This window comes from Leptodactylus fuscus, chromosome 9 (genome assembly GCF_031893055.1).
Source record: "Leptodactylus fuscus isolate aLepFus1 chromosome 9, aLepFus1.hap2, whole genome shotgun sequence".
NCBI lineage: Eukaryota > Metazoa > Chordata > Amphibia > Anura > Leptodactylidae > Leptodactylus > Leptodactylus fuscus.
In genome coordinates this window covers 86,827,157-86,850,536 of record NC_134273.1, presented here as the reverse complement: position 1 = coordinate 86,850,536, position 23,380 = coordinate 86,827,157, and the positions used below count along the sequence as shown (strand labels likewise).

Below are 23,380 nucleotides of genomic sequence, written 5' to 3'. Positions count from 1 at the left end.
CCGCCTCCTCTGACATCACAGCCCTCTGCCGCCTCCTCTGACATCACAGCCCTCTGCCGCCTCCTGTGACATCACAGCCCTCTGCAGCCTCCTCTGACATCACAGCCCTCTGCTGCCTCCTCTGACATCACAGCCCTCTGCAGCCTCCTCTGACATCACAGCCCCCTGTAGCCTCCTGTGACATCACAACCCTCTGCAGCCTCCTCTGACATCACAGCCCTCTGCTGCCTCCTCTGACATCACAGCCCTCTGCTGCCTCCTCTGACATCACAGCCCTCTGCAGCCTCCTCTGACATCACAGCCCTCTGCAGCCTCCTCTGACATCACAGCCCTCTGCAGCCTCCTCTGACATCACAGCCCTCTGCAGCCTCCTCTGACATCACAGCCCTCTGCAGCCTCCTCTGACATCACAGCCCTCTGCCGCCTCCTCTGACATCACAGCCCTCTGCAGCCTCCTCTGACATCACAGCCCTCTGCAGCCTCCTCTGACATCACAGCCCTCTGCTGCCTCCTCTGACATCACAGCCCTCTGCAGCCTCCTCTGACATCACAGCCCTCTGCCGCCTCCTCTGACATCACAGCCCTCTGCAGCCTCCTCTGACATCACAGCCCTCTGCAGCCTCCTCTGACATCACAGCCCTCTGCCGCCTCCTCTTACATCACAGCCCCCTGTAGCCTCCTGTGACATCACAACCCTCTGCAGCCTCCTCTGACATCACAACCCTCTGCCGCCTCCTCTGACATCACAGCCCTCTGCCGCCTCCTCTGACATCACAGCCCTCTGCAGCCTCCTCTGACATCACAGCCCTCTGCAGCCTCCTCTGACATCACAGCCCTCTGCCGCCTCCTCTGACATCACAGCCCTCTGCAGCCTCCTCTGACATCACAGCCCTCTGCCGCCTCCTCTGACATCACAGCCCTCTGCCGCCTCCTCTGACATCACAGCCCTCTGCAGCCTCCTCTGACATCACAGCCCTCTGCAGCCTCCTCTGACATCACAGCCCTCTGCAGCCTCCTCTGACATCACAGCCCTCTGCCGCCTCCTCTGACATCACAACCCTCTGCAGCCTCCTCTGACATCACAGCCCTCTGCCGCCTCCTCTGACATCACAGCCCTCTGCAGCCTCCTCTGACATCACAGCCCTCTGCTGCCTCCTCTGACATCACAGCCCTCTGCAGCCTCCTCTGACATCACAGCCCTCTGCAGCCTCCTCTGACATCACAGCCCTCTGCCGCCTCCTCTGACATCACAGCCCTCTGCCGCCTCCTCTGACATCACAGCCCTCTGCAGCCTCCTCTGACATCACAGCCCTCTGCAGCCTCCTCTGACATCACAGCCCTCTGCCGCCTCCTCTGACATCACAACCCTCTGCTGCCTCCTCTTACATCACAGCCCTCTGCAGCCTCCTCTGACATCACAGCCCTCTGCCGCCTCCTTCTCTATTTCCAGACCTGGCAATCGATTGCTCGGCACTCGGCTCTCTCCACTGTCTCTGTCAGGCTGACTCGGGTCGAACGTCGAGCCATCGATTCCGGGAGTGACAGCTATGGCGTCCGGCGAAGGAAAAGGGAGGGACACCGAATACCGGGGGTAAGAGAGGAGCCCGGGGGACGGGATATAGACAGGAGGAGAGACTGAGGGGTATAGAGAGAGACAGCTGTGTCACAGGAGGAGAGACTGAGGGGTATAGAGAGACAGCTGTATGACAGGAGGAGACTGAGGGGTATAGAGAGAGACAGCTGTATGACAGGAGGAGACTGAGGGGTATAGAGAGAGACAGCTGTATGACAGGAGGAGACTGAGGGGTATAGAGAGAGACAGCTGTATGACAGGAGGAGAGACTGAGGGGTATAGAGAGAGACAGCTGTATGACAGGAGGAGAGACTGAGGGGTATAGAGAGAGACAGCTGTATGACAGGAGGAGAGACTGAGGGGTATAGAGAGACAGCTGTATGACAGGAGGAGAGACTGAGGGGTATAGAGAGACAGCTGTATGACAGGAGGAGAGACTGAGGGGTATAGAGAGAGACAGCTGTATGACAGGAGGAGAGACTGAGGGGTATAGAGAGAGACAGCTGTATGACAGGAGGAGAGACTGAGGGGTATAGAGAGACAGCTGTATGACAGGAGGAGAGACTGAGGGGTATAGAGAGACAGCTGTATGACAGGAGGAGAGACTGAGGGGTATAGAGAGAGACAGCTGTATGACAGGAGGAGAGACTGAGGGGTATAGAGAGACAGCTGTATGACAGGAGGAGAGACTGAGGGGTATAGAGAGAGACAGCTGTATGACAGGAGGAGAGACTGAGGGGTATAGAGAGACAGCTGTATGACAGGAGGAGAGACTGAGGGGTATAGAGAGAGACAGCTGTATGACAGGAGGAGACTGAGGGGTATAGAGAGAGACAGCTGTATGACAGGAGGAGACTGAGGGGTATAGAGAGAGACAGCTGTATGACAGGAGGAGACTGAGGGGTATAGAGAGAGACAGCTGTATGACAGGAGGAGACTGAGGGGTATAGAGAGACAGCTGTATGACAGGAGGAGAGACTGAGGGGTATAGAGAGAGACAGCTGTGTGACAGGAGGAGAGACTGAGGGGTATAGAGAGAGACAGCTGTGTGACAGGAGGAGACTGAGGGGTATAGAGAGACACAGCTGTATGACAGGAGGAGAGACTGAGGGGTATAGAGAGAGACAGCTGTATGACAGGAGGAGAGACTGAGGGGTATAGAGAGAGACAGCTGTATGACAGGAGGAGAGACTGAGGGGTATAGAGAGACAGCTGTATGACAGGAGGAGAGACTGAGGGGTATAGAGAGAGACAGCTGTATGACAGGAGGAGAGACTGAGGGGTATAGAGAGAGACAGCTGTATGACAGGAGGAGACTGAGGGGTATAGAGAGAGACAGCTGTATGACAGGAGGAGACTGAGGGGTATAGAGAGACAGCTGTATGACAGGAGGAGAGACTGAGGGGTATAGAGAGAGACAGCTGTGTGACAGGAGGAGAGACTGAGGGGTATAGAGAGAGACAGCTGTATGACAGGAGGAGACTGAGGGGTATAGAGAGAGACAGCTGTATGACAGGAGGAGAGACTGAGGGGTATAGAGAGAGACAGCTGTATGACAGGAGGAGACTGAGGGGTATAGAGAGAGACAGCTGTGTGACAGGAGGAGAGACTGAGGGGTATAGAGAGAGACAGCTGTATGACAGGAGGAGAGACTGAGGGGTATAGAGAGACAGCTGTATGACAGGAGGAGAGACTGAGGGGTATAGAGAGAGACAGCTGTGTGACAGGAGGAGAGACTGAGGGGTATAGAGAGAGACAGCTGTATGACAGGAGGAGAGACTGAGGGGTATAGAGAGAGACAGCTGTATGACAGGAGGAGACTGAGGGGTATAGAGAGAGACAGCTGTATGACAGGAGGAGACTGAGGGGTATAGAGAGAGACAGCTGTATGACAGGAGGAGACTGAGGGGTATAGAGAGAGACAGCTGTGTGACAGAAGGAGAGACTGAGGGGTATAGAGAGAGACAGCTGTATGACAGGAGGAGAGACTGAGGGGTATAGAGAGAGACAGCTGTATGACAGGAGGAGAGACTGAGGGGTATAGAGAGAGACAGCTGTATGACAGGAGGAGAGACTGAGGGGTATAGAGAGAGACAGCTGTGTGACAGGAGGAGAGACTGAGGGGTATAGAGAGAGACAGCTGTGTGACAGGAGGAGAGACTGAGGGGTATAGAGAGAGACAGCTGTATGACAGGAGGAGAGACTGAGGGGAATAGAGAGAGACAGCTGTATGACAGGAGGAGACTGAGGGGTATAGAGAGAGACAGCTGTATGACAGGAGGAGACTGAGGGGTATAGAGAGAGACAGCTGTATGACAGGAGGAGAGACTGAGGGGTATAGAGAGACAGCTGTATGACAGGAGGAGACTGAGGGGTATAGAGAGAGACAGCTGTATGACAGGAGGAGAGACTGAGGGGTATAGAAAGAGACAGCTGTGTGACAGGAGGAGAGACTGAGGGGTATAGAGAGAGACAGCTGTATGACAGGAGGAGAGACTGAGGGGTATAGAGAGAGACAGCTGTATGACAGGAGGAGACTGAGGGGTATAGAGAGAGACAGCTGTATGACAGGAGGAGACTGAGGGGTATAGAGAGAGACAGCTGTATGACAGGAGGAGACTGAGGGGTATAGAGAGAGACAGCTGTGTGACAGGAGGAGAGACTGAGGGGTATAGAGAGAGACAGCTGTATGACAGGAGGAGAGACTGAGGGGTATAGAGAGAGACAGCTGTATGACAGGAGGAGAGACTGAGGGGTATAGAGAGAGACAGCTGTATGACAGGAGGAGAGACTGAGGGGTATAGAGAGAGACAGCTGTGTGACAGGAGGAGAGACTGAGGGGTATAGAGAGAGACAGCTGTATGACAGGAGGAGAGACTGAGGGGAATAGAGAGAGACAGCTGTATGACAGGAGGAGACTGAGGGGTATAGAGAGAGACAGCTGTATGACAGGAGGAGAGACTGAGGGGAATAGAGAGAGACAGCTGTATGACAGGAGGAGACTGAGGGGTATAGAGAGAGACAGCTGTATGACAGGAGGAGAGACTGAGGGGTATAGAGAGAGACAGCTGTATGACAGGAGGAGAGACTGAGGGGTATAGAGAGAGACAGCTGTATGACAGGAGGAGAGACTGAGGGGTATAGAGAGAGACAGCTGTATGACAGGAGGAGAGACTGAGGGGTATAGAGAGAGACAGCTGTATGACAGGAGGAGAGACTGAGGGGTATAGAGAGAGACAGCTGTATGACAGGAGGAGAGACTGAGGGGTATAGAGAGACAGCTGTATGACAGGAGGAGAGACTGAGGGGTATAGAGAGAGACAGCTGTATGACAGGAGGAGAGACTAATAATGAGAGTGTCACGGAGCAAAGGTATACGTCTTCCTCCGGATGGTCTTTTGAATCAACACGGACGCAAGAGGTCGGGAGACAACAGCAATTTATTGTAATCCACAAAGTTAGTAGCCGGCGGCGGTCACATCAACCGTAATAACAATAAGTCCACAGAAGTCACAATCCAATGATAGCTTTGGCTCCTTGGTCCTGTAACTAAATCCTGGCTCTCTGCAGAGCTGTGCACAGGCCGGCTAACACATACTAACTGCTAGCTATATACTATATACTAAGACTGTTACACCTATATCTGTGGGTGGGAAGGGCTGAGTCACAGATCCTTCCCCCCTCACCTATACCAAGGAGAGCAGACTCCCTGTCTACTATGGACAATGCACCATCCAACATCTTCTTGGAGACACCGATCAGATTATCTCCACCCATTGTCCTCACTGGTCCTCACTAGTTAGAGGGATTTGCATACAATGTGCTAACACACTAGACCCGAATCAGCCAACTACACACTGATGTATATAACAGGTTAGAGAATACATTCCACATGAAATATATATTACACATTGCCTATAGTATAGACTCTAACCATCCCGTGACAGAGAGTATATTTTGTGTTTGGTTCCTAGTAACCCTTTGATGACCGCAGTCTCTTTCCTTGTAGTATTGGGGTTCCTGGCTGGATTATGGGGGCGCTCTCGCCTTTGTACATCCCTCCCTGCGGCACATTATATATTTCCGTTGTTCCTTTCATTCTTTACATTCCTTTTGTAGAAGCTTTTGGGAAAGCTGGATACTAATACAGTGACCTCCCCCCCCCCCCCCTTACTGCTGTCACCCAGCTTTCCCAACCTCCTGGAAGGTAAGAGAGCGTCTACATGTAGGATATACTACTGACTATGGATGGAAAACCAGCAGCGGAGAATATCAAATCGTAACGTATCAGAAAGTAGAGATTTACATGTGAGCGCTATAGTCGGTGACAGGCTGTGGCGGTCACATGTGAGCTCTATAGTCGGTGACAGGCTGTGGCGGTCACATGTGAGCTCTATAGTCGGTGACAGGCTGTGGCGGTCACATGTGAGCTCTATAGTCGGTGACAGGCTGTGGCGGTCACATGTGAGCTCTATAGTCAGTGACAGGCTGCGGCGGTCACATGTGAGCTCTATAGTCAGTGACAGGCTGTGGCGGTCACATGTGAGCTCTATAGTCAGTGACAGGCTGCAGCAGTCACATGTGAGCTCTATAGTCAGTGACAGGCTGTGGCGGTCACATGTGAGCTCTATAGTCAGTGACAGGCTGCGGCGGTCACATGTGAGCGCTATAGTCAGTGACAGGCTGTGGCGGTCACATTTGAGCTCTATAGTCAGTGACAGGCTGTGGCGGTCACATGTGAGCTCTATAGTCAGTGACAGGCTGCGGCGGTCACATGTGAGCTCTATAGTCAGTGACAGGCTGTGGCGGTCACATGTGAGCTCTATAGTCAGTGACAGGCTGCGGCGGTCACATGTGAGCTCTATAGTCAGTGACAGGCTGCGGCGGTCACATGTGAGCTCTATAGTCAGTGACAGGCTGCGGCGGTCACATGTGAGCTCTATAGTCAGTGACAGGCTGTGGCGGTCACATGTGAGCTCTATAGTCAGTGACAGGCTGCAGCAGTCACATGTGAGCTCTATAGTCAGTGACAGGCTGTGGCGGTCACATGTGAGCTCTATAGTCAGTGACAGGCTGCGGCGGTCACATGTGAGCGCTATAGTCAGTGACAGGCTGTGGCGGTCACATTTGAGCTCTATAGTCAGTGACAGGCTGTGGCGGTCACATTTGAGCTCTATAGTCAGTGACAGGCTGCGGCGGTCACATGTGAGCTCTATAGTCAGTGACAGGCTGCGGCGGTCACATGTGAGCTCTATAGTCAGTGACAGGCTGTGGCGGTCACATGTGAGCTCTATAGTCAGTGACAGGCTGCGGCGGTCACATGTGAGCGCACTAGAGGCCGCTGTATAGAGACCAGCAGGGATGTGCGGATAGAGTCCAGGATTCAGGATCTGACTAGGTCTCACCTTCTGTCTTCACAGGTGCGTCTGAGGTCCGGCAGTTTCGGGCCGCAGTAATCTCTGCCTTGTTATAGAGGGCGGCGGTGCCCGGGTCACTCATGGCAGCGCAGTACAATGCCCCGTTTGATGAACAGGGTGAAGTGCGGGAAGGATTCCTGTGCCCGCTCTGCCTGAAGGATCTCCAGTCCTTTTACCAGCTGCAGAGTCATTATGAAGAGGAGCACTCCAGTGAGGACCGGGACGTGAAGGGGCAGCTCAAAAGTGAGTGGTACCTCCCCAGTGCAGGATTACAATAACATGGCTGCTCTGTTTCAGAAACAGCGCCACATCTGTCCTCAGGTTTTGTCTGGTATTACAGCCGAGTCCCATTCATTGGAGCTCTACAGTAATACCAGACACAACCCAAGTACAGCGCATGTCAGAAGATCCCGGGGCTTTTACATGGAGTTGCACATTTTGTCCACAGCGGCCTCTGGTGGAGAATCACGATATTACATAATTTCCATCCAAATCATACAGTAGGTAATTGTTGCAGCTGCCCCATTACCTCCACCCACCCCAATAGGCTGAGCCACATCATTCTTGTATCCTGCGCAGTCTCTGTCTCCTAACCTTCGTCTTATATTCTTCTCTGTAAGATCTGGTGCAAATTGCTAAGAAAGCAAAGAACAAACTACTAAAGAAGGATGGAGGTGAGCGGGCCGAGAGCGGATCCCAGGATCGCTATGAAGCATACAGCTATGGAGGAGTGGACCCCTGTATGTGGGACCCCCAGGAAATAGGTGAGTGGATCCTGCCATATATTGTATGGAATTAGGGGCAACCATGTAATATACAGACTGGAGGCAATGCAGGATCAGGATAGGGGTGCAGGCTTCATAATTCCACCGTCAGTGGCAGTATTACATAACACGTGCACCCTTTCTTATATTTGGGGTTCAGGTACCCAATACAGTTCTAATATGGCACCCATTTGAGCTGTCTTGCATGTCCTCCTCTCTCATTTCAGTGTTCCCCTTTAAACCTTTTCTTTTGGCTCTTCCTCAGGGGCGATGCGGAGTCACCTCTCTGACTTTAAGAGGCACCGAGCTGCTAGAATTGATCACTATGTGGTGGAAGTCAATAAGCTGATCATACGGCTGGAGAAGGTGAGCGGTGCCGGGGGGTGTCGGGGCTATGGGTTGTCTCCACCTGCAAACCAAATATTATTTTATTGTGTCTAAAGTAAGAAAGGAAGCAGGCACTCTTAAAGGGAATTTCTGGCCCCAAATTGACCTACAGGTTAGTTCCTCTGTATGTGATGAGTGGGGGCAGACACCCGGACCCCGCACAGTTCAGCCAATGATGTTACAGGTGCCGGAAGCTTCTGTAGTGGATGGGAATTGCAATTTGTCTCCCTTATTCAAGTGATAGGAGCGGCTCAGTAGCTCCATCTGCTGCATAGTGGTGGCTCCAGGGAAGTGCAGCGCTGCCTGTGCACTAGAAGCTCCTGACAACCGCTGGCTGCTGCACTAGCTGATCTGTGTGAGCTTTGCTTGTCAGACAGGTAACATACTGATAGGCTATTCTGTGGATAGCTGGAAATCATTGCAGTTACTTTATTCCTTGTTCCTGGTGGGAGGACGGTCGTGAAACACGGCCAGGATCAGAGAAGTAAGTCTGTGAGGGACGTTATACTTATGGCCTATCCATAGGACATTCATCTGTGTCAGACTGGTGGGGGGTGGACTCCTGGCACCATCACTCATCAGCTGTATGAAGGAGTCCTGGCACCATCGCTCATCAGTCCTGGCACTTGGGCAGGCACCATGGCTACTTTATTTGTACCAGGCACAGTGCCATAGTGTGTGAAGTACCAGGTACAGCCAGTCCCAAGTGTACAGTCCTGGGCCTGCCAGTGAGGAGGGCGCCGCGCTCACCAAGTGCAGCAGATCAGAGCTGGTGCTGGGAGTCGGAGCCCCACTGATCTGATATTTATGGGATCTTCATTACCAAAGGTCTGGTATTAAAGGGGTTTCCAATGAGTAGTTACAGTTGGTGGACTTGTAGTTATTAATACTAATAATCTTAATAAGAAGAAATAATACAAATAATAATGATAAAATAAATAATATAAATACAAATAATAATAATAATTAATAATAAATAATATAAATAATTAAATAATAATATTCTTGATATTTTTCCTCTTACTTTCTGACCATTCTGCTGTCCCTGAAGCAGTTGGGGCCAAACATTTGGGCACCAGATCTTGGGCGCCAGCACTCCACTAGCGGCTGTATGTGTGCCAGGAGAAAGATAAGGAGCGCCGACATTGGAGCAGCTCTCAGTCAGACACTGTCTGCGCGTTCAGCTATACAACCATATGATAACTAAGTTTATTATACGCCCTACACCTGACTTAGATAACAGTGGGTTACTCTTTGGGCGCTCCCCCCTCCAGTTCTGAGACTTTCCATCTGTCCTTATCTTTTGTTTTCTCTGCATACATGTCCTAGTTTCTGTAGCCGCAGTGGCCGAGGGCGTCACCCAAAGGAATGTTTGTGGGCAACCTGTGCCCAGCTCCTGACTATGGGAGAGCCCTAGTACCTGTGAGCAGTCGCTGCCAAGATTAGAACATGTCTGACCATTGAATGTACGAGTGTACAACCTTACTGGGGACAGTGAGAGAGGACAATGTCTGTAAAGTGCTGCGGTATATGTTGGTGATATATAAGTAAGCGAGCCAGAAGGTCAGAGGAAAACATCCGCTTGTCTCAGGTACAAAACACATTTAAAGCAAAAAATTTTTATACATTTTTATTTCAAAAAACATCTGTAGTCTAAGCTTTAGTATCCCAATAACTGTGACAGGGCGCACTATAAAATAGCGACACAATTTTGAAATCTAAATTTAAAAAAGTAGCAAAAATTCCAAAATTTAGAATGGTCTCGAAGGCCAAAAATTCCCTTCTGGTTCTTACTCTTCTTGTTGCCCTCGCAGAGTCTTCCGCCATTGACGCTCCTTTCTATTTGCCTCTTAGCTAACATCGTTTGATCGCACTAATACGGAGTCGGCCAAGATCCGAGGTACGCCCGCCGCCGCCGTCATTATTGGGATTAGAGGAGTGCTCTGATGACTGGTACTGATAGTGAAACACTGGAAAACAACTTTTACTTCTTTCGCAGCCATAGAGAGGTCAGTGGTGCCCTGGGTCAGCGACCAAGACGTGCCCTTCTGTCCAGACTGCGGGAACAAATTCACCATCCGTAACAGGCGACACCATTGCCGGCTTTGTGGGTCCATTATGTGCAAGCGCTGCACGGAGCTGATCACCATTCCATTTGCCAGTGAGATATGATCCTTGTCTGTCTGTCGCCCTCATGTTGTGTGCGGATGGTTTTTCCTTCACTTTCGAGATTTTCTTCCTGAATTATTCTGCGTTTCTGCCTGACTCACATTGTCTATCCCTCGGCCTTCACTGACGCCCACCTGTCCGTGTATGAGCAGGCGGAGGATTCTGTCACTAGGATGATTCACTTCTCGAATAGTTTTTCTTGGTGTCATTTCTGAGTCTTTTGATCTGTCTGTACACACAGCAATGATATGGAATCATTACATTATATACCCCGAGGTTAAGGGTCTGCTCATGTCAGGGCTGTGATAGAAGGATTTAGGGTTTTGGCCACATTTGACATCTCTCCTTTTTCCTTTACAGATAAGTTAACTAGCGCCAGCAAACACTCTGTCTCTACCCATGGCAGCCCTAACTTATCCCCCAACACTAGTGCTCAGACCTCCCGACGGGGCAGCATCAGCAGTCTCAGCAGCGTCAGCTCCGTCCTAGAGGAGAAGGATGATGATAAGATCCGCTGCTGCCAGCACTGTAAGGACACACTACTAAAGAGGGAGATGCAAATGGATGAGAAGGATCACACGCCAGAGATCGTCAGGATGTACCAGGTAAATCCGGGGTGAAGCAAGATCTGGTTTATGGGATGTGTGGTATGTCTGATGCAATGACACAAGCGCTGACACTCGGGGTACAGGATAATGACAGGCTGATACTTGGGGTACAGGATAATGACAGGCTGATACTTGGGGTACAGGATAATGACAGGCTGATACTTGGGGTACAGGGTAATGACAGGCTGATACTTAGGGTACAGGATAATGACAGGCTGATACTTGGGGTACAGGGTAATGACAGGCTGATACTTAGGGTACAGGATAATGACAGGCTGATACTTGGGGTACAGGATAATGACAGGCTGATACTTGGGGTACAGGATAATGACAGGCTGATACTTGGGGTACAGGATAATGACAGGCTGATACTTGGGGTACAGGATAATGACAGGCTGATACTTGGGGTACGTGATAATGACAGGCTGATACTTGGGGTACAGGATAATGACAGGCTGATACTTGGGGTACAGGGTAATGACACGTCTTTTCTCGCAGAGACTCCGAGCCTGTATGGAGCGGGTGGATGAGAAGGCCCCAGAATACATCCGGATGGCTCAGTCTATAAAGTACGTCTGCACTGACTCCTCTTTCTCTGTTACGTCTTCTCCGTTGTGTCTCATGACGCGTCTATTGGATGTAATACTACGATTGTGATCATTGGGGAATCGGCCATTGAGACCCCACTTGATCCTGAGCTCTTCCCGTCTCCGTATCTCTCCTTCATGTGTCTGTCGCTCCCTGTGACGTCTTGTTCGGCCTCTGATAAGATTCTCGCTCTTTTTCCTTCTCCGTTTTACTCTAGCACTAACAAACCAAACTCCGCTGAATGTAAAATAACAAGTGGGTGGGAGCGGAGGCTGTGGCGAATCTCTGCGCGCTCTCCCCCATATTGTGCGCCTGTGACAGGGGGCAATTATCTGACAAACAGTCTGCAAAATGTTTTGTTTTTGTTTCACTCCGCAGCGCTGGCGAGACAACCTACAATTTGGACCATGCAAACAACCTGAGAATAGAGGTGCAGAAACTCTACGAGCTAATAGATGCTTTAAGGTAAGAAGTGACTCGGCGGCAGCGCTGTCAGGGAGGGAATCACAATGTACCCTGAATGCAAGGAGGGCGCCTGTGCCAGGAAGGACTATCAGAGGCCTTTTTGGTCTCTTTCCACCCCAGATGAGGAGAAAACATTATAATATGGAGCTACACCTTAAATATTTAACCCTTCCATAGCCTCAGTGGAAATAATAAGTATCAACCATTCTTTTTGTGCATCTGTCACAGTAAGAAAATCCTAACCCTGGGATTGAACGAAGAGCCCAAACCTCACCCCAAAAACCTGCAGCTGCAGAAGATGGTCAGATACTCGGCGACATTGTTTGTGCAGGTAACTTACCTTCACCGAAGGAGGCGTCTGACCGATGCAAGAATCCTGACATGGTTATCCCAAATATTATCACCTCAGAAGATCTCCCCCCTCCCTCCATTATCTAACCTGCCCAATCTGAGACTTGTTCAACTTTTTTATTTCCATAGGAAAAACTGCTCGGCCTAATGTCCCTGCCCACGAAGGAGAAGTACGAAGAGTTAAAGGAAAAACGGAGACAGGAAAATGAGCAGAAGCTACAGCGAGAGCGACAGGTCAGAGTATACGCCGTTAGTATCTGATATACCCTTGTGGGGGGTCAGATTTATTATCGCAAAGATTGTAGCAGCCAGATTGACAGCTAGTACATGGTAGGACAATAAAGGGTTATCCCCATGGCTTCTGATCATAAAGTGATGGCACATCTTACCGATACGCCTTCAGATTACAGGACATGAGGGGGCTTAGTTTTATTGTCATTGTGACGAAAACTTGCACAGAAGTCACATGACAAATATTTTGTGTTGCTTTGTGACTTCTTACTGAGATGCAACAGCTGCAGAACATCCAAACCTGTTGCATTTGGGTCACAAGTCTGTGGATTTACAACCAAGTACCCGCACACAACAGAAAGTCGCACGTTTATGTCGCCCGTGCCTAAATGTGTCCCCCATCTGTTTCCTTACAGGCTGCTCTTGAAGCACAGAGGAGAAGAGATGAGAAGAAGAAAGACACCCTCCCCCGCTCCTCTGACGCCTTGAATGGAGAGCTTCAGAAACCGGGTCGCATCCGAAAAGTAGAAGGATGGTTACCGACCTCTGGCCTCCCTCGAAATCGCGAGACCTCGGACCCCCTTCTCCAGCAAATTGAGAACATCACCTCCTACATCCAGCAGGCTCAGGCGGCCGGCCGTGTGGACGAGGTTCGTATGTTAGAAGAAAACCTGAGGCAGCTGCAGGACGAGTACGACCAGCAGCAGGTGGAGACGGCCATTCGGATGTCCAAGGAGCTGGCGGAGGAGGAGGCCATGCAGAGAGAACAGCTGGAGGTGCTTAGAAAGCGGGAGGAGAGCAGGGAGCAGAAGAAGACTTTGTCCCAGCACAGCCGGGCCCACTCCCTGGACTTCCAAGACCATCGGCAGGTGACGGTATGGCAGGATAAGCACACGGCCGCGCTAGATCTCCAGCTTCCTAAACAAGACGTTGTCCCCGTGCAGCCCTCTCCACCTCCGAGTCCTCCAGACACAAGGCCGGTCCTCCCGCTGCGCATCTCTCCTATCCTCCCCAGCAAAACTGTGAGCATACCTGTGCCCTTAAACCCCTTTGAGGATGAAGAAGATGAGTCAGAACCGGCCGCACCGGACGAGATCCAACAGAACGGCAACAAGGAATACAACCCATTTGATGAGGATGATGAAGAAAACCCAGAGGAGCAGGCAGGGAGCGCCCCGGAGGTCACACAGGCCTCTACCAATCCCTTTGAATCCTCACCAGAACATGACTATACACCACCGGTCCCGAAAAACCCATTTGAGGAGGACGAGGAAGCCGATACCGGGAATCCCTTCGAGGAACCTGATGAGGTGAGAGCCAAAGACGAGGAGGAGATCGAGGAGGACCTGTTACTACAGCAGATCGATAACATCAAGGCCTATATATTTGATGCCAAGCACAGCGGACGGCTGGATGAGGTGGAGCTGCTAACTGAGAACCTGAGGGAACTGAAGAAGACCTTGGCCAAACAGAAAGGACAGTCCAAGTGACCGAGACTCCAGCGCTTCAGGGTCACCCTCATACCAGCAAAGCCGATGGTATCAAAAGCATTACCCAGATCATACCAGCGGGCTCCAAAGTGGCCAGCAAAACCGCCGGGTAGGTGTATACCGCAGAACGGACAGGTCAACGCAGATAGGTGGGTTGGAAGTTTTATTACCCTTATGCTGCCTGACTGTATCGCCACTGAATGTGAAGAGCCCCTTAAAGGTTCTGTTTGATCTCATTATATGGATTCATCTGCCCAGGAACAAAACTACATGGACCAGATTGTGGTGTGAAGAGCGATGTGCGGGTGAATGACGTGTTCTAATATTACACTACAGGACGATGGAAAGAGCCGAGGCCGAAGGCAATGGGGAAGCTGGGGGGAAAAGATGTGTGACTGGTGCGGGATTATAAGAAAGTGTAGAACCAATGAAAGGGCAGGTCCATCTATAATCTACATAAAAAGCGGAGTCACTGTATACAGATATTACATTACTTATCCTATATGGAGCCTGACTCCAGAGCTGCGCTCACTGTTCTGCTGTATTATACTCCAGAGCTGCGCTCACTATTCTGCTGTATTATACTCCAGAGCTGCGCTCACTGTTCTGCTGTATTATACTCCAGAGCTGCGCTCACTGTTCTGCTGTATTATACTCCAGAGCTGCGCTCACTGTTCTGTATGTACACACTGACTCCACCAGCAGAATACTGAGTACAGCTCTGGAGTACAATACAGAATGTCATACATTTACAGAGCCTGACTCCGTTTTTATGTAGATTATTTAATATCTCACTTTCTTAGGTGACCTTCCCATATTTTGGCCTCACTTGTAGCATCTCAAACACTAAGTGGGGTCTTGTGATCCTCGGTAGTTACTTATTAACCTGTAATCTCCAGTTGATAACAAGGGGTTAAGGTGCCGCTTCTTTGGCTCCGTCTTCTCCAGGGCTAAGACTCCATGTCTCCCTTACGTTTCCCTATTGTAGCAGTTAATGGCTGCCTTGCCCTGCCCCCCCACAGTTGTCATGTGACAGCTATACCCTAAAATAATAGAGGTCAGTGATGTATCATGTGACTTATATAGAAAATAAAGCTAGACATTTCCATTCTACCCCACCCAAAGCCACCGGGGGGCGTCATTGATGTTGTTGTAGCCGGTGACTGGAGGTGTCAGGACATAGAAGGATAACTCCTACATGAGCGATCACGTGATCAGGTTATAGGGTCAGGGTGGCGTTTGTGACATGACAGGGTCCCTTTAAATTCGGCCAAATTGTAACATCTGCTACAAAGTATCGCTTAGAAGTTTTAGCTCATAGATGATTCTCTAGACTGGATACAATTGTAGCAAAACCTCTGCTGTGAGAAGATTTAGATCTGTACAAATTGTTGATACCCCCGCCTTGTACCTCTCCCAAATGTAAGGCCAGAAGGTATAGCCGAGTCTTCACTTTACTGCCTGTTGTGCTACTCGGTATAAGTTTCTGCATTGGATTTTGCAGCGTTTTACTTTGCAGCACGATTGTCCTCATCAGTATTTCTAACGCCGTCTTGGTGTTATCCAAAGCTCCAGTGTTACAGTGCGTATGTGTGTGTGTAATGTCTGTGTCATGGGAGCCGCCGCCGCCGCTCTTTACGTCTGTTTAATCCTGATTGGCTCAGAGATCGGCTGCAGTGAGACGGGGGCAGGAAGGATGTCGAGTTCCGATGAGGAAGGGGTTTGTCGTACTGTTTACAGATCAAAGCCCCTGCTGTATCATGTCCTCCCCCTCCTCCATCCGTGTAGGGTTGTTACATTATGACTTCTACTCTGGTTACATCCAAAGCTGCACTCAAAAGTCTGCAGATTTCCTGCAAGATCCCACCTAACCTTGCATAGAGCAACGTGCAGCACTCCGGCTGTGGTGGAAATACAACTCCCATTCACTTCTGTGGGAACAGCAGAGCATGCTGGGAGTTGTAGTTTCACCACAGCTGGAGTGTAAAGGTTACTGAGCCCTGGCATAGAGCATGTGATGATGCATGGTGAGCGAATGTAATGGTGTAGGATACAGTCAGTGACCAATGGAATTAGGAATGCAGCTCTGGATGCGACTGGAGCGTAGCTGCCTCCTGCTGACATCCCCATACACATGCATGCTGGGCTGGGCAGAGTGTACGTGTCCTGAATGGGGCGTCAGCCATTGCCAGACACCCTGTCCGCAGTCTCCTCTGGCAGCGGCTTATCTTCCCTAAGAACAGAAGGATCAGGGATGTTGGAATCAGTCTGCCCAGTCCCGAGCTCGGAGAATCCGCCATTTCTTTGATACCTTGTGCTGCTCTTCATGGGCCGCGTCTCTGATGGTGTGACCTGGCGGATGTGCGCGTTATATGGCGTCCGTCAGCCGCACAAACCACTACAACCAGTCAGCAGGATGATGAGGCCCGCGCTGTGTGCTGACTGGTGATTGGTCAATGGCCGCCGGCCGGATTCCTATTCTGTTTATCTGTATTTTCAGTATTAGTAAGTTATTATATATTAGGTTATACTGAGCTGTGCTGCAGACTCTAGGGGGCGCCGCTACTCTGCTGTAAAGTCTATGTGCACTGTGCTGAGCAAGCAAAAGGTCAGAGGATGCAGATCTGCAAAATACAAATAAATGGTGGACACCGTGGACCAACCTGACCCCCCCTCCCCTCCATATTACCCATATTACAGAGGTGCACATAGACTTTGTTACACTGGGTGGAATGAGAGACAAGAAGCCATTACTCCGGTCTCTAGTGTGAATACATTATCACCTATAATCCACGTCACTGGGTCTTACTGGGATCCGTATTTGCATTCTATTCCTGTGTGGTTTGTCCACTGGGGAGCGCCGATCACAAGAGAACGTCATGGAACAGATCTCTCACCTCCACCATGGTGGCCAATGGCTTCTTGTCTGTCCTCTCAGCTCTCATATCTGGGAGCGGCTACTTAGGCCTTGTTCTCACTTTACGGTCGTGTTGCAATAAAGAGTCCCATCACTGCAAAAACTGCACCGCCATACACGCTGCGGTCCTAGTCGTGCACGGTGTGGTCCTAGACTTTGCAGCTATGGACAAAGCTTGTGTCAGATATATAGAAGACGTGAAAACCGCGTCACGCAGAGTGTGAATATACAACATCACACTAAGAAAACCTGTAACACAAACCATACAATGTGAACACAGGCCTGTGTATAAGAGCAGCGGCTGCCCCTGATGAGACTGCGCCGCTGATCACTAACAGACCTGGAATACTAACCGGATCTCGTCTATAATCAGCCCTAATTTATTGATTCCTCGTTATTATCGCCCATAAGCATTATCAATAGCGCGCCAGTATTAGTGTATAGGTCTGTGTGTGGGAGATGTAACCACAAGATTAATGCAAGTCATGGTCTATAAATCTGCAAGATGGCACCTGAGGACCATGGAGTCCATCACAGGGGTGTCCTCCTAAATGAAGGGGCGAGGTGTAACCCCCGCCTTACTACGGCTGCTTCTGTCTTGTTTATGGGTTCACCTCTGTCCCAATCTGACACTTCTCAGAGCTGGGATTCTGTTACAATTATATCCAGTCGGAACAATCCTCTGAGCTCCAAACTGATACATTGTAACAAACCATCAGGCCAGGAGAGACAGGGGGCTTATGGTGTCTGTCTGGATACAACTGTAACAAAGTCAGCAGTGAGAAGTATCAGGTCTGAGACCTCGGAGGAAACCGCAGAACTTATTATTGTAAGAATTACCCGCCCCTTTAAGAGTCTGTAAGTGGCCCTTGGACAGATACTAGAATGCAGTGATTAGAAGGGGTTTGCTCTGGCTCCAGTAGGGGGCGCTGCCTCGGCTCTCGTGTCTACATCACCCCAGGCAGGTGACATTTAGGAGTCAGATTTACGGACTGTGACTTTGAGTAAACTACACGCAACACTGCCGAGGCGGAGGGAGTGATGGATGTGACCCCGCCAGATGCCCGGAACAGAGACAGCGCCACCTACTGGATCCACAGCAGGCAGCGCCTCCTCCTAACCACGGCCCATGAGGTCACTTGCAGCCTCAGTCTCCTGTAACACTGTAACTCGTCCTCTGCTGTGAACATCCCGTTGCGACACCGCCAGCGCCTGAATGCAGATCATGTATATATGTTGGAGATGTCAGGACGTTGCTGTTGATTGATGCGGAGCAGACGATGCATGTAATAACTCCGCAGCCCAGAGACTGCCCAAAAACTTTTCTATCATTAAAAGTGAAATAAAAGTCAACTAAACGCAGTCTGTGTGATCAATGACAAAGACCGACGCAACGCCGAGCGCGACCGTCACTACATGACATTTACAGGGGTCGTAAAGGTGGAGCCAAACAGCGCCACACAGCGCCATGGGCAGTGCAGGGTATTACAGCTCAGCCCTACTGATGTCAGTGGAGCTCAGCTGCAATACCTGACCCAACCTGTAGACTGTGTGGCGCTGTGAACAATGCAGCCAGGTTGTGATGAAATATACCTAGGATAGACTCTGATCTTAAAGGGCAAGTCTTCAGCACCCTGGCCTAGAGACCGTCCCTTTAACAATCAAAGGCAAAAATTTTCCAATGCGAATATTTAGTTGGGACTTGTAGTTCTGCAGTGAGAGCCATTCCCAGATCAAAAGAAAGGGTTAAAGATTGGGCCACTCGCAGGTAGAAAGAGCTGCCCTACTTAGACGGGAGGCCGCGCAAATCTCTCTGATCTACTTCCGTATCTGCGATCCCTCGCACTCTAATCACCGCGCGGCAGACATGGAAATGAGGCGATAATTACCGCTCGCTCCGACATCAAAAGACCCCGGAGAAGGCGGCTGATCAAAAGCATCCGAGAATTCACATGTAAATCACCCCGGATTACCTGCCATTACACCCGCGCCTGATGGCGTCTGAGGTGTCGCGGGAACTACTGACGGAATCCGAGAAAACTTCCTTAATTACAATTAAGATGATGTAGAATGTGAGCGGGTATCTCATCTCACAGGAAGCAGGGAGGGGGCGCTCCAGGGACTGCAAAATGACACAATCTCCTGGGGCTCCTGGTCCTCTGCTCAGCCTACACGTCTGCAGCTGTCAGGGCATGCTGGGAGTTGTAGTCCTGCGATAGATGGAGAGTAGAGCAGATTCCTAACTCATCGGGCCTTGGTCTCCCGGTCTCATCCTACAAGTCTGCAAAAATCACTGCAAATCCAAATGCAAAAGCAACATCAGCCCTGACCGAACATATGACCGAGATGAGCGTTCCCAGAAAGGGCCCTAAAAACTGCCCCCCCCCCCCCCCCCCCCGGAGGAGCCGCCGACACCAACAGGGCGCAAAACCGGAGTGAAAATAACCAAAGTCTTTTAATTTAACAGAACATAGAAAAATATGGAAAACAATGAAAAAAACTGCGATCCCTCCAACATGGCGCCTCGCCGCAGCCGCCTGGGGTCACACCTCCGACTCCGCCCTCAGTTTGGCTTTGTATTTGCCCGTCATTTCTTTGGGCAGCGGCACCAGCCCCGGGCACGGCACCTGCCCCTCCACCTCGCACATACACTCCCGCAGGTAGTACTTCTTGGGGCCAAAGTTGGCAGGATTGGATAAAACCATTTTCGCCTTTTCTTCTGCTTTTAGGGTTTCTCTGTGGAGAGAAATGAAGGGAATAAACCAGTAGGAGGCGCCATCAGGGTAATAATAACATGAGATAGGAAGAGAGCGAGACTGGTCTGAGACGTCCTGACACAAAGCTCCAAATCCCCTCCATAGGTATAACATGATATGACAGAGATTACCTTCCTGCAGTCACCACAGGGGGGAGCTCTGGAGAGTACTGCATACTGGCTGATTCCTGAGTATCTGAGCACCCCCTAGTGGTGACTGCAGGTAAAGAGAGTTTCATACTGCAGAGGATTTGGTGCTCTGTATCAGAAAGATGAATTTATGCCCACTATACAGATATATTAGGAAATTTATCGAGCTGTCCCGTATCTGTGACTGTGCTACTCCTGGAGGCCCCAGAAGGCAGGTGTGAACAGAGGCTGCGACTTTACACTGCTGATGGTTTGTTACAATAGTCTGGATAATTCTGGGGCTCTAATAGTCTCCAGACTGATAACAAATAATCCGGCAGGAGAGAGATTTCTGCTGCAGATGTGTCACGCTCAGACAGAACAGTCTAGAGCAGATGCAACTGTGACAAACCCTCAGCTGTGCAGCCTCAGGGTATACAGGAGAACGTCTGCATTCAGTGACAGCTGGCAGAGATGTGTCCGGGCTCTTACTCTGTCTTGCCCAGGATCTTCTTCACGTGTTCCAGGATCTCTATCCGGGTTTTACCTTCTATATCGACCAGAACCTGCTCCCCGTCATCTGCGAGACAAGACATTGGCGTGTGAGCGAGCGGCACCATGATGGGCGCAGGAGACCCCTCCCCTAAAGGCCGCAGCAGCAATACTGGGGAAATCAGGGTTAATAAAATGGACATGAATAACTGAGCAGTGAGGACTGACACAGGCAGTGCAGCCGGAGGTGACACAGTAATGGCTGCAGTCAGTGGTGGTCACTCATCTCATATATATCATGCCCGGTGTGATAATCGGTGCCTGCTGCCGCTGATCCCCCCGTCTCCTGTGGCACCTGCACTCACCCAGGTAGAAGCGTAAGAAGGGCGCGGGCGTCATGTTCTTCAGCAGCATAATCTGCACCCGGGGATTCTTATACTGGATCTGAGGGATGTGAAAGAAGACGAAATTCCTGCAAGAAGACAAAGGAAATGAAAGAACAGAACCCGCGTCTGCCCTCGCCGTGTGCCCCTGGTGCCAACTACTCCCTTACCCCACCTTGTGGTACCAGTGGCCAAAACCTTCACCTTCTCAGCACCCGCAGTGCCCAAACATTCACCCTCCTCATACTGTACCCCCCAGATACCGCTCCTCATACTGTAACCCGCCCTCATCCTGCGATACCAATCTGCACCCTCAGTGCCAGTCATCTCAGCCATGTGCTCTCTCCACTAAGCCTCTGTCAGTTGCCCCCTCGCCCTACTTGAGCCTTATGTCACTACTGTCTCTCTCTGTGCACCCACCACCTGCAGACCCCTCCCCTCTGCCCTTGTCCTTACTCTGTTCACCTTATACACTGTGTCATTGACCCATTTGCTCTGCCAGTATACCCCTCACCCTCTAATGTGAGCCCATCCCCTGCGCCCTCTGCCCCTTGACCCTCCATCCTGTCCCCACCTGGCGCCCTCTGTCCTCTCCCCCTCCGTCCTGCCCTCACCTGGCGCCCTCTGTCCTTTCCCCTGCGCCCTCTGCCCCTCCGTCCTGCCCTCACCTGGCGCCCTCTGTCCTTTCCCCTGCGCCCTCTGCCCCTCCGTCCTGCCCTCACCTGGCGCCCTCTGTCCTTTCCCCTGCGCCCTCTGCCCCCTGACCCTCCGTCCCCCCTCACCTGGTGCCCTCTGTCCTTTCCCCTGTGCCCTCTGCCCCTTGACCCTCCGTCCTCCCCTGTGCCCTCTGCCCCTCTCCTCCCCTGGTGCCCTCTGTCCTTTCCCCTGTGCCCTCTGCCCCTTGACCCTCCGTCCCCCCTCACCTGGTGCCCTCTGTCCTCTCCCCTGTGCCCTCTGCCCCTCCGTCTCCCCTCACCTGGTGCCCTCTGTCATTTTCCCTGTGCCCTCTGTCCCTTGACCCTACGTCCTGCCCTCCCCTGGTGCCCTCTGCCCCTCTCCTCCCCTGGTGCCCTCTGCCCCTTGACCCTACGTCCTGCCCTCCCCTGGTGCCCTCTGTCCTCTCCCCTGCGCCCTCTGCCCCTTGACCCTCCGTCCCCCCTCACCTGGCGCCCTCTCCGTGCTCCCCCCGGGTGTTGTAGTTCACGGTCATGATCTTGACGCTGTTCTTGAAGACGATCTCCCCGCTCTGGAGATACTGCAGGGTGCGGCGGATCGGGAAGGGCCCCTTCATCGGCATCTTGGAGCTGATCCGGGGACAGCACAGGACAGAGCCGCACAGCACGCCGGGAACAGGAGCTCAGCGCCCGGGGCATGCCGGGAACTGTCATCGGCCGCCGCACTGCACGCCGGGAGTTGTAGTCCTGTCACTTCTGCCTCCGCTCCTGTCACGTGACGTGCGCAATGCATTAACCTCTTTAGTGCTGCAGCCGAGTCTCAGTGCGACCAATACAGGACTGCAGACTGGTTCTCAATGCCATGACCGATCCGATGGTGACACCCAGCTTTCCCAGAAGCCTGAAAGGCCACACAGCACTGGAGGTGTCAGCACATGAAGAAGGGAGCCCAACTCTGTATATAAGAGCCATGGACACATATAGTCATTACAAGGTGGCCAAACATAGATACTCTTCAGACTCTGGGGAAAGTTGGGTGGTAGTCTGGGGGTATGTGAGCTTATATGTACCCCAATAACAGCCTGATGTACAGCGCCCCCCAAAGAGATATGTTATTATTGTATGACATGGATTATACTCCAGAGCTGTAATCACAATTCTGCTGGTTATTATAGGAAACAGTCAGCAAGCTTGTGAAACATCCTATAGTGATACAGGGAAAGTAATGTAATGTATGTACACAGTGACTGTACCAGCAGAATAGTGAGCGCAGCTCTGGAGTATAATACAGGACAAGTAATGTAATGTATGTACACAGTGACTGTACCAGCAGAATAGTGAGCGCAGCTCTGGAGTATAATACAGGATAAGTAATGTAATGTATGTACACAGTGACTGCACCAGCAGAATAGTGAGCGCAGCTCTGGAGTATAATACAGGATAAGTAATGTAATGTATGTACACAGTGACTGCACCAGCAGAATAGTGAGCGCAGCTCTGGAGTATAATACAGGATAAGTAATGTAATGTATGTACACAGTGACTGTACCAGCAGAATAGTGAGCGCAGCTCTGGAGTATAATACAGGATAAGTAATGTAATGTATGTACACAGTGACTGCACCAGCAGAATAGTGAGCGCAGCTCTGGAGTATAATACAGGATAAGTAATGTAATGTATGTACACAGTGACTGCACCAGCAGAATAGTGAGCACAGCTCTGGAGTATAATACAGGATAAGTAATGTAATGTATGTACACAGTGACTGTACCAGCAGAATAGTGAGCGCAGCTCTGGAGTATAATACAGGATAAGTAATGTAATGTATGTACACAGTGACTGCACCGGCAGAATAGTGAGCGCAGCTCTGGAGTATAATACAGGATAAGTAATGTATGTACACAGTGACTGTACAGCAGAATAGTGAGCGCAGCTCTGGAGTATAATACAGGATAAGTAATGTAATGTATACACAGTGACTGCACCA

The 23,380-nt window shown here is 51.0% G+C and overlaps 2 protein-coding genes across 2 annotated transcripts; one reads left to right on the top strand and one right to left on the bottom strand.

The window, feature by feature from the left end:
- Positions 1-1,507: 1,507 nt before the first annotated feature.
- Positions 1,508-18,270, top strand: RBSN (rabenosyn, RAB effector). Its single transcript, XM_075287356.1, has 12 exons — positions 1,508-1,591; positions 6,994-7,233; positions 7,611-7,754; positions 8,020-8,120; positions 9,996-10,041; positions 10,141-10,302; positions 10,671-10,915; positions 11,417-11,487; positions 11,885-11,971; positions 12,200-12,302; positions 12,452-12,556; positions 12,970-18,270. Exons 2-12 carry the CDS (start codon positions 7,071-7,073, stop codon positions 14,041-14,043), a joined length of 2,301 nt encoding a protein of 766 aa, XP_075143457.1. The 5' UTR covers positions 1,508-1,591; positions 6,994-7,070; the 3' UTR covers positions 14,044-18,270.
- Positions 18,271-19,396: 1,126 nt separating this feature from the next.
- MRPS25 (mitochondrial ribosomal protein S25) lies at positions 19,397-22,090 on the bottom strand. Its single transcript, XM_075287689.1, has 4 exons — positions 21,883-22,090; positions 20,702-20,808; positions 20,337-20,424; positions 19,397-19,696 (listed from the first exon to the last, which is right to left on the bottom strand). The coding sequence occupies exons 1-4, from the start codon at positions 22,014-22,016 to the stop codon at positions 19,504-19,506; spliced, it is 522 nt and encodes a 173-aa protein (XP_075143790.1). The 5' UTR covers positions 22,017-22,090; the 3' UTR covers positions 19,397-19,503.
- Between the last annotated feature and the right edge of the window lie 1,290 nt (positions 22,091-23,380).

What these genes read in the sequence shown, in the direction of transcription:
- MRPS25 (XM_075287689.1), bottom strand. Translation starts at nt 22,016, where the DNA reads ATGCCGATGAAGGGGCCCTTCCCGATCCGCCGCACCCTGCAGTATCTC. An exon ending in GAGCACGGAGAGGGCGCCAG is followed by an intron (nt 20,809 to 21,882) that starts GTGAGGGGGGAC and finishes GTCTTCTTGCAG; the next exon opens with GAATTTCGTCTTCTTTCACA. An exon ending in AAGATCCTGGGCAAGACAGA is followed by an intron (nt 19,697 to 20,336) that starts GTAAGAGCCCGG and finishes TTCTCTCCACAG; the next exon opens with AGAAACCCTAAAAGCAGAAG.
- RBSN (XM_075287356.1), top strand. Translation starts at nt 7,071, where the DNA reads ATGGCAGCGCAGTACAATGCCCCGTTTGATGAACAGGGTGAAGTGCGG. An exon ending in GTGGGACCCCCAGGAAATAG is followed by an intron (nt 7,755 to 8,019) that starts GTGAGTGGATCC and finishes GCTCTTCCTCAG; the next exon opens with GGGCGATGCGGAGTCACCTC. An exon ending in GATCACCATTCCATTTGCCA is followed by an intron (nt 10,303 to 10,670) that starts GTGAGATATGAT and finishes TTTCCTTTACAG; the next exon opens with ATAAGTTAACTAGCGCCAGC.